The sequence below is a fragment of the Echinops telfairi genome, unplaced genomic scaffold (assembly GCF_000313985.2).
Source record: "Echinops telfairi isolate 266 unplaced genomic scaffold, ASM31398v2 ScPeMD7_3533;HRSCAF=4204_1, whole genome shotgun sequence".
Lineage (NCBI taxonomy): Eukaryota > Metazoa > Chordata > Mammalia > Afrosoricida > Tenrecidae > Echinops > Echinops telfairi.
In genome coordinates, this window is record NW_022107432.1 from 27,410,527 (window position 1) to 27,420,918 (window position 10,392).

At 55.9% G+C, this 10,392-nt stretch overlaps 1 protein-coding gene across 1 annotated transcript; it reads left to right on the forward strand.

Moving 5' to 3' along the window:
• Window positions 1–2,379: 2,379 nt before the first annotated feature.
• Window positions 2,380–10,392, forward strand: KCNK16 (potassium two pore domain channel subfamily K member 16). Its single transcript, XM_004710747.1, has 5 exons — window positions 2,380–2,592; window positions 7,403–7,517; window positions 8,488–8,654; window positions 9,582–9,747; window positions 10,169–10,392. The coding sequence occupies exons 1-5, from the start codon at window positions 2,380–2,382 to the stop codon at window positions 10,390–10,392; spliced, it is 885 nt and encodes a 294-aa protein (XP_004710804.1).

Sequence of the window (10,392 nt, forward strand, 5' to 3'; positions counted from 1 at the left end):
GCCGGCCAGTGTTCGTCCTGCCGTGCACAGGGCCACGGTGAGTCGGCACCGACTTGGCATCGCCTAACCATAACCAGGGTTGCTAGCAATCCTGGTTCTGCCCGCCAGACTCCAGGAGCCGCTCCCAGGTGCCCAGGCTCAGCTTCCTCCCACCTAGCACCCACCCTCCCGAGAAGGAGCAGAGCATGGACTCAGCTGAGCGGACCCCTTTCTATGGTCCTCCCACCACCCCTCGAGCTCCTTACACAGCTCCTGGGCAGGGGCTGAGCCATCTTTTTTTGTGGACTTTTTTAATATAGAATATCATATCATTCCATCGTTCAATGACATTAAGCAGAATTGTACAATTGCTACCACAACCAGTGTCCCAACATTCTTTTTCTACATGGACTCCTTGCCATTGTCTCCCCTTCGCACACATACACACCACCTCCGTCATTGGACCTCCCTCCCCCATGAAACCTTTATTCTACTTGCTGTCTAGAGGTTCATCGACCCTGGGTTTCATACATCAAAAAATGAAAAATCATGTAACACATTTTCAAGAGGGTGACCTCCCCTGGCATGACACCGCTGAGCCGTCTGGAAGAAAGGGGAATAAGAGAAGACAGGTCTGGAAACAGCTGGTCCCTCATTTACGTAGCAGCAGAGCGCTTAACCACTGCATCACCACCTCCGGTCCCTTAGAGGGCCTAGCAATTCCACTCCCAGCAATTCCGCTCGAGAGAAGCAAAATCTACAGCCACCCAGACACTGGGATCCAAAGGCTTGTTACAGCATTCATCATAACCAACCCCCCCCCCCAAAAAAAAGGCGGGGGCTGGGAAATGACCCAAAGTGTACCAACATGAAAAGTGGTCTCTGCATGCAGTGGAGCACATTATCCAGTCCTACAACAGGACGAGGCTGCGGCACGGGCTGCCACACAGATGCGCCTTGAGTACATCCTCAAGCCAACCCAAACTCACTGCCCTCGAGTGGATGCCCACCCGATGGGGCATGGTAGAGCTGGTGGCCCTGTGGGTTTTTGAGTCTGTTTACCGGAATTAAAAGCCCCCCTCTTTCTCCCGAGGAGCATGCGGTGGTTTCAAACTGCAGACCTTGCTGATCACAGCCCAGTGCATAACCACTAGCCCCCCAGGGCTCCATGAGTACATTAAGGCCAGTGAACGAATCCAGTCGCCAAGAAGCACCAACGGCGGCCCTGTGGGACCATTTCTCAGAGGGATCCAGACCAGATAAATCCATGGAGACAGGACAAAGATTAGTGGTAGCCAGGGACTGAGAATGAGGCAGGGGGCGGAGGGAGCAGCCTGCGGAGACTGGGGGATGGGAAGGGGAGATGGCTAAGGGGTTTGGGATTTCTTTTTGAGGTGATGGAAATGCCCTAAAATTGATTGTGGGGATGGTTACACGAGTCTGTGACTACACTAGAAGCCAATGACTTGAACACTTGAAATGGGTGAATTTTATGACGTGAATTATATCTCAATAAAGCCATCACACATACACATACACAGAGGAACAAAGAGCAGGGCAGTGGGAGGAAAGCCCTGATGACACGCCACACACACACACACCGCCGCTGCTAATGCTCTGGGCCTAGGATATACGCTCAGCTTCCCTTTTTATTCACACATAGATCTCACCAACATGTTATCCCCTGACGGGAGGGACTGCAAGCAAAGTACACTATCAGCAAAAGTTATGAGGCAAATGCGTCCAATTTATTAGGAGCCTCAGCCCTGAGGCTGTCCCTGCGTGAGACTGTCATTTGTCCTGATTTGTCACCCAGTGCGCTCTTCCCCCACAGCCCCAGATAGGCAGGTGGAGCCGCACAGCCCCGTGTGTGACCAAAGCAACTGAGCGGAGATGATCTGTTCGCTCCCGTGTGGATTGCTCCCCAGCCCCCGCTCCCTCCCCAGCTCCGGGGGTGAATCCTTCAGGGGGAGAGGCTGGGGGCTGCTGAGGGCACCTACTGGGGCCCAGACAGAGGGGGGCAGGCCTACTAGATGTGGCCCAGAAACACCCATCCCATGTGGAGGCTGTGGGTGAGCCACAGTGGCCTCAGAAACACCCGGTCGGTCTCTTTGCGGGGGTCCTGGTGGTCACTGACTTGCTGCTCCCTCTGCAGAAGGACAAAAAAAAAAAAAGGCCATGGTGGGGGTTGACAGGCCTGTTTGCATTCGCACCGTGCACTAAGTGCAGCCAAGCTCGCCCCGCACTGTTCAAACAGACTCCCAGGCTGCAGACACCTGTCCCAGGAGGGCAAGGTGGACAGGCTGAGGCTGCCAGGGTCCCTAGGAGCTGCCTGCTGCCTGCTGCCCGCCTCTCCTACCGCAGCCAGCCTCAAGGCCCCAGCCCAGTCCCAGCCACACTATGCCTGGTGCTGGGCTCAGCAGCTGCTGGGGTGGCCGGGTGCTGCCCCTGCTCCTGGCCTACATCTGCTACCTGCTGCTCGGAGCCACGGTCTTCCAGCTGCTGGAGAAGCAGGCGGAGGCTCAGTCCAGGGACCAGTTCCAGATTGAGAAGCTGCGCTTCCTGGAGAACTACACCTGCCTGGACCAGCGAGCCCTGGAACAGTTTGTGCAGGTGAAGGGGAGGACTCAGGCGTGGCGGGTGGGGAGTGCTTCTCCTGGTGACCCAGGGGAGACCCATATGTCCTGTTAGAAGCAGAGTAGAGGCTCAGAACTAGGTGCGACCTCATCCTGGATTCAGGCCCCCGGTTCTAATATTGGATCTCTCTGGATCCCAACCTCTCTTTATCCATAAGGTGTCAGGAACAACCCCATCCATGCCACAGACATCTGACCACAGATATCAAAGTCGCCTCCGGAGCGCCACTTGCTGCATCAACGTGCCTGTGTGTCACTGTCACCACACCTATCCAAATGTCCTTCCCCCTCCTGTCTGCACAGCCCCCACCCACCCAGCTCCAGCCCCTGTTCTGAGCACCGCAGTCCTGTGGGTGGGAGGCAATGAAGTGTCAGGAACGGCCACCCCTCTGACCTACCCTGGCCCGGCGCAGTGGGCATGTAGTTCTGCCAGGATCCTACCTGTGGACCGCTCTCTGGCCACATCCTGTCCCCACACAGACCCTGGGTCCCCAAGCCTTAGGCCTGCCTGGCCCAACACCCTCCCGACTAGGGTGCCGGACAAAGCCTCTACTGCTGGAATTGGGGGATGGGGGTGGGGGTGGGGATGAGACAGGGATGAAGCAAGGGACACCACCATCAAGTGCAGAAGAATCATCATGACAGTGTGGTGGTTGACGGCGTCAACTCTACCCCGGTGCACGACCACCCCATACACCCGAGGATCAGACCACTGGAGTCTATAAGGGTGTCCCGGGTTGATTTTTGGAAGTTGACTGCCAGGCCTCTGTCCCTGGCTCACCTTAGTCTGGACGCTCCACTGGAACCTCGTTGGCCTCCTAGCAACACACCCGCCTCCACTGGCAGACAGGTGGTAGCATGGGGCACACTGCCCAAAATCTGAACCCAAATGACCCATCTCTCAGTCACAAGGGTGCGTGGTATTTAGGGGGCATTTACAAGGCACCTAAAGCTGTGGAAAAACAGGATATACAGAATGGGTTTAGCCAAATCATGATCCTACTTGTATTATTCAAATCACCACCCTGATAGTCATTATCTGCAGTTTTCAGAATTCAAACTCAGGCCTTGCTCTGGCCCACATAGGTTTAGCCTCAGTACTCGGGGAAGGATACAGTCTAGAACAATGATTCCCAAAAAGGTGAGCCCCATGGAACAATCTTGATTCACAGCAACCCTACGGGCAGAACAGAACTCCCCAGCGGCTGCCAATCTTTACAGGAGCAGAAGGCCGCGTCTTCTCCTGCAGAGCAGTCCATCCGCAGGCTCTAGTGGTTGGCCTTGCAGGGAGCAGCCAGCATGCAGCCCACTGGGCCACCCGGGCCCGTCCTCTAACAGTGGTTTATCTGAAGAAGTAAAAAGGTCTGCTTTGAGCATATGCCCTGTTTCAGGGCCTCTAACCAGCTCTTTCCAGTTGGACTCCCTGCTGAAAGTTCGCATTTCGACCCTCAGTGTAGTGAATCCAATCTACATTTTAACAAGGTATGAGTCTAAAGAGTGTGTTAGTCCGGGTAGACTAGAGAAACAAATCCATGGACACTGATACGTGTATACGAAAGAGCTTTATCTAAAGAGTAATTGTACAGCCAGAAAACATCCCAGCCCAGTCCATACCAAGTTCATAAGTCCGATATTAGCCCATATGTCCAGTACCAGTTTATAAGTTCCTCTTTAGACTCACGCAAAGCATGCAATGGCGCCGAATGCAGGAAGATCACAGGCCAGTGGGTGGGGAGTCTTGTGGATCCAGTGGCGGTAGAAGCATTTCAGCGCTGGCATGGGTCTCCACGTGGCTCCTCCAGCTCAGGGCTCTAGTGTAGCTCCATGTGTCTTGTCAGCTGGAATGTCTCCCAGGGAGTGTGCATGTGTCCCACCTCCAACAAGCTGTTTATCTCCTTAGCACCTCCAAATGAGAGCATCAAGCTGCGACCTGATTGACAGGCTAAACTCCACCCCTTCGTTCTTAAGTCTTCAATTGACAACAGATATTGTAAGCACCACACATATCCAGGAGAACCTTTAAGGTTCTGGGGACCTGCAAGAATCTATACGAATTCTGGGGCCATCACAATCTGGGGGATCTATAAGAATTACCTGAGTATCTTGGTACAATGCCAATGAGGAATCCAGCTATAGGGGCTGGAAATGCAGATGCTCAGCGGGGGACTGAGCTGGAATGAGCTGGTTCATAGCCCTGGCTCTCTGAAGAATTACCTGTACGGGATCAAATTGACACCAGCAACTCGAAAGGTCAGCTGGAGACCTTAGGGGACAGTGCGTTTCTGTGAATGGAGAAGGAGGTCTCTAGGGGGATCGTGGGGTTGCCCTCCCACTAGGGGACAGATAACTTGGGGTTTCCTGAGCAACTCGGAAATGAGGGGTGCTGAGGAAGGTCACGCAGCTGGAAGCATGCCATCAGTATCACTGATGAGGGCACGAGACACATGGTGTGTGCTTGGCTGTGAATATGGGCTCAATAACAACAAAATAAATAAAACGTGTAACAAAGAAAACGCGTGTGGGGCCCAGACCCATAGCACGCAGATCACCTGGGAGGTTGTCAGAAAGGCAAAATGTAGGGTCCCGCCCGACTTGCTGCATCAGCACCTCGGGGCGAGGGACCAGCATCCTTGGCTTTAGCAAGCCCTCCAAGAGCTGCTGCTGCCTCTTAATGTTGAGAACAGCTGGCCTGGGAGATGGCCGGGGCTGGGTGGTCTGAGAGAAGCTTCTAGAACTTGGAGACACTTGCCCTGACCCGTTCTTTCAAGAAACCGGACCTGCAGCCTCAGGCTTCACTTCCCTGGTTTCTGGTCAACCAGAATGGTCAGGTTGGGGTCATAACGCCTAGGTCAGGGCTGAGAAAGGTCGAGAACCCGAAGGCCCCGCCAAGAAAGCAAAAGTGGTGGAGATCCTGAGACCACCAACTCCGTCAGGCCTGGCTTAGAGGAGAACGCAGGAACCAGAGAGTGTGGGAAGGCTTGTACTCTGGACAGAGGCTTCAGACTGGGCTGCCGCTCAGAGGTGGCAGTGTCTGTGATGAGCATGTCTACAGCCCACCCGTCCTGGTGGGGACCACCCCAGGGCAGCCAGGGTCTCCTTCCTTGCCCCAAGGGTCTTCATCCTGGGTGGGAGGGGACCCTCCAAACTCACTATCATTGAGTCGATTCTGACTCATAGTGACGCTATAGGACAGGGTAGAACTGCCCCTGTGAGTTTCTGAGACTGTAAATCTTTATGTAAATAGAAAGCCTTTCTCCCAGAAGAAGCTGGTGGTTTTGAACTGCTGACCTTGAGGTGTGCTGCCCAACCCATAACATACCCTATCACCAAAACAATTTGGCCAAAGGCAGAAGAATTCTGGGAGAACACACCAAACTGAAGCCAAACTCATGGCCGTCGAGTCGATTCGAACTCATGGTGATGCTACAGGACAAAGCAGAACTGCTCCTGTGGGTTTCCGAGACTACAGACCTGGACGGGAGCCAGAGTGCCATCTCTCTCCCAAGGATCCGCAGTTGGAGTCAAACTGCTGACACGGCAGTGACAGCCCGTTCGCCATCAGGGCTCCTCGGGAAAACACGTCTTACTGTGAAAACCCCAGGGGACAAAAGAGCAAAACTGACTCCATGGGAAAATAAGGGCCCGTCTAGACTCACAGAGCTAGTAAGTCTGACTCCTTTCCACCAGCTCCAGAGTCTTAAAGAAAGCAGCCCATGGCTACCCCCTCACCCACCCTGGACAGTCTCTCTCCGGGAACTGAGGCCCTTGGAAGGGAGCCCAGGAAGAGGGCAAGGCCTTTTCCCGAGGGACGAGGTGCCTCAAGAGGACAGGGTGGGGGTGGGGGGGATGTTTGGCCAGAGTCGCCTCTAGGGGAGTGTGGGAAAGAGAAGAAGCCCAAAGTCCACATCTTCAGAGGCCAACTCCTGACAAAGTGAGAAGACGCAGACAGGCTGCATCGGGCACCAGCCCACCCTGGCCAAGTAGACTCTCCCAGCCAGGGCGCAAACAGTTTCCATAGGAACTGGGGGATGGGGAGGGGCGGGAGAGGCCCCGCAGTACAGCCCAGCGTTGAACTGAACCCTACAGGTCTTTGGGGCCCAACAGGTGACAAGATTGTGACACTGCCCTGGGACAACTCACACCGAAAGGAATTTTGCGCACTCTTCAAAAGTTCCATGCACTCATACACACAGAACACACATACAACACCCCGCATGTGCACTCTCCCACCTTAGCGGCTCAGGACTCAGACGGAATGTCTCCTATTGGCGCAGCCAGCGCTCACTAGAGGGCACCAAAGTGCAGACTGCCAGCTCACCTGGAAGCTCAGCGCCATCCGCTCTGTGGGAGGATGGCCCCATGGCTTTCCCTGGAGTCCCCAAGCTCCATGTTCCCTTCCAAGAACATCCAACCTGAAGTTTCCCGATTGTTCCGTGTGGGCCTGGTCCTCCTGATCACCTGTGGTCTCCCAACACTGACCCCCCCAGAACCTTCTGTTAGCTTCTTCCACCTCACCTCTGCAGAGCTCACTTCCCCTCCACCAGCCCAGGCTTGGAGTCCGCACTGCGGACAGCCCTGGCCAGCAGAACCGTCACCGGGCTTGGGGTCTGAGGGCCTGGGGAAGCCTCTTAGTCCTTCTGAGCCCCCATCTTCTTTGCTGTGACATGAGAATGATCCCAGCTGAGAGCATCATTCAGCGAGATGCCAGGGCTTGGCCAGTGGCTGGTTCTCACTAACCATCAACTCCTCTTGCCCACCCCTTACCCCCATGCCACCCTCCCTCACAGGTCATCATGGAGGCCTGGGTAAAAGGTGTGAACCCCAAAGGCAACTCCACCAACCCCAGCAACTGGGACTTTGGCAGCAGCTTCTTCTTCGCAGGCACGGTCGTCACTACCATAGGTAAAAGGTCGGAGTGGAAAAGGACTGTCCCCAAAGCCCCTGTCTCAGTGGGGACTCCCCTCCAGAGACCAGAAGTTGATTGCTCTGGGAGGAGATTCCAGGATGCGCAGGTAGTGGGGAGGAGGTGGGGGGAGGCAATACAGTGTGCACTACACTGCAAGCGACTGGTTTGGGCACCAGGGCTCCCTCTGCTGGGCTCTCTCTGATGGTCTCACTGGGGGCTGGTGAGAGGGGCTGGTATTGAGCTACCAACTCCTGCCTTGGGGCATGTTAAACCTGCACATTTTGAGCCTGCCCCAACAGACCAAGCACCCTCCTGTGGCCATAAACATCTCTCAGGTTGAGAGACGCAGGGGCTTGAGGTGGGACATCGTCCATGTGTTCGCAATCTGCCCACCCAAACTGTAAGTGCTATCCCAGATGTCCTCAGGGGGCTGACCACATTTGCTCTACACACACACACACACACACACACACACACACACACACACGCTCCATGGAGACTCCTCCACACCCCTCTACCCATTCCGCTAAATCCAGGTCCACCCACCTTCCTTGAACTCGGGTGACCTGCCAGGCAGATGGTGGGAGTGGGGGATACAAACTTTGATCAGGCCTAAGCTCAGACCTCCTGGGGCTTCCAATCCCATCCAGCCCACCACCCGAAGCAGTCATGTCAGCCAGTGGCAGTTGCTAGATAGGAATGACACGCCGCAGTACAGAGACTCACAAGACTCACTCCCATGGGGCAGGAGAAGGGGCACAGTCAAGGGGGGAGTGTCTTTAAGAAGGGCTTTCTGAGATGAGCAGGGTTCTTAAAACTAGAGATCATTCTAGCAGTGTGTGGAAAACACCGGTCCTGGGACCATCCTTGAGAGACGGAAGACCAACTTCGGCAAGAGTTTGGGTGGGAGGCGGTTAGATCCCAACTCTCCTCCTGTTCACACACACATCCTTCCTTCCCCGACAGGATATGGGAACCTGGCACCCAGCACAGAGGCAGGGCAGGTCTTCTGTGTCTTCTACGCGCTAGTGGGCATCCCTCTCAACGTGGTCTTCCTCAATCACCTGGGCACGGGGCTACGCACCCACCTGGCTGCCCTGGAGAGATGGGAGGATCAGCCCAGGCGTTCCCAGGTAGGCCCCCTCCCTTCCTCACCCTGCTGGGACCCAATGGGCAGGTTCCGTTGTCCTGAAGCAGATGCTGGGGCTGGTCAGTTGGGACTGAGCGTGGTGGGGCTGGGCAGACGGACTGCTGGGCTGCTGGGACAAAGAGTCGGCCAGTCCCACGAGAGCTCTGTAGCACGTGCACACTGCAAGCATGGTCCCAGTGTGGGCTGACTTAGCCAGGCCTTTAAGCTCTGCCTCCATCAGGCACCCAGCAGGAGTGTGCCGGGGGTGAGGGGCCTCTCTCTGAAGGTGGAACCCTGAAGGAACTGACAGCTGGCCAACAGCCTCCTGTGAAAGGGGATCTGGACAGCCGTCTCAATGTCCATCCCTTCCTTTCCTGAGACCGAAAACAGGCCCTGGGCCACGCAGGACAGCTCCATGCAACCCCTGCCCGCATAGCCAGTCCTTTGTAAGATGCTGGGAGGGACAGGGAGCAGACGGGGAGCCTGTACAAGCATGATTTCCAGATCCCAGAACCCCAAAACCCAACTCACTTCCATCGAGTCAATGCCAACTCATAGTGACCCTATAGGACAGGGTAGAACTGTCCCGTGAGTTTCCAAGATTATAGCTCCTTACGGGAATAGTAAGCCTTGTCTTTCTCCTGAGGAGCAGATGGTGGTTTCGAACTGTTGACCTTGCAGATCGCAGCCCAACATGTAACTACTCTGCCACCCCGTGTCTCTAAATCCCTCCTGCCCCCAATAGACAAACCCTCTGCCCTCATCTTTCCCGAGCTAGAACCAGATCGCTCCCACAGAGATAAACCTGCAGAGCAGAGAGGAGACCCAGCTACGGCCTAGCCCCATTCCCAAACTCAGCCCAGGGCTTCCTGACCCAACTCTGGAGCCGTTCATGTCAATACAACCGGGACTCCTCCTCCCTCCCTCCCAGCTCCTGCAGCTCCTCGGCCTGGCTCTCTTCCTGACCCTGGGCACATTGGTCATTCTCATCTTCCCCCCCATGGTCTTCAGCCACGTGGAGGGTTGGAGCTTCAGCGAGGGCTTCTACTTTGCCTTCATCACGCTCAGCACCATCGGCTTCGGGGACTATGTTGTCGGTGAGAACAGAACCTGACAGCCACCTAGCCTGGGGTAGGGGGCGAGCTTGCCGGGGTCTGGGAGGTGGGGAGGTGGGAGTCAGGTAGGGACAGCTGTTGAGGGTATGTCAGCTGCAGCCAGGCCAACTTCCGTTCAAGGAGGCTGCAGGGGTGTCCCTGGAGAGCAGTGCTCCACGCGGTTCTCAACAGCTAGTTTTTCAAAAGCAGCTCTCCAGGCTGACTTGTTCAGGGGCGATGGCTAGTTCTTGCCGCTTCTATGCAGTCTCAGGAACATCTTCCTGCGACCCATGGTCGTTTCCCCGATGTCCACCAGGGGCTGTGGGAAAGAAGGAGAGTCCATCGTGAGGCAGGGGCCATCTGGAGCCTGGGGGTGGCTGTGCCCTCAGCCCCTTGGCATTTATCCCATCCCCTTCACTGCCAGGCACGGACCCCAGCAAGCACTACATCTCAGTGTACCGGAGCCTGGCGGCCATCTGGATCCTCCTGGGCCTCGCCTGGCTGGCGCTGATCCTCCCACTGGGCCCCCTGCTTCTGCGCAGGTGCTCCCAGCTCTGGCCCCTCAGCAGGGGCTCCAACCTCAAGGAAAGAGGCACCCCTGGGGCCGATGGGCTGCCCAGACCTCAGAAGATCCCCATCTCTGCCTGA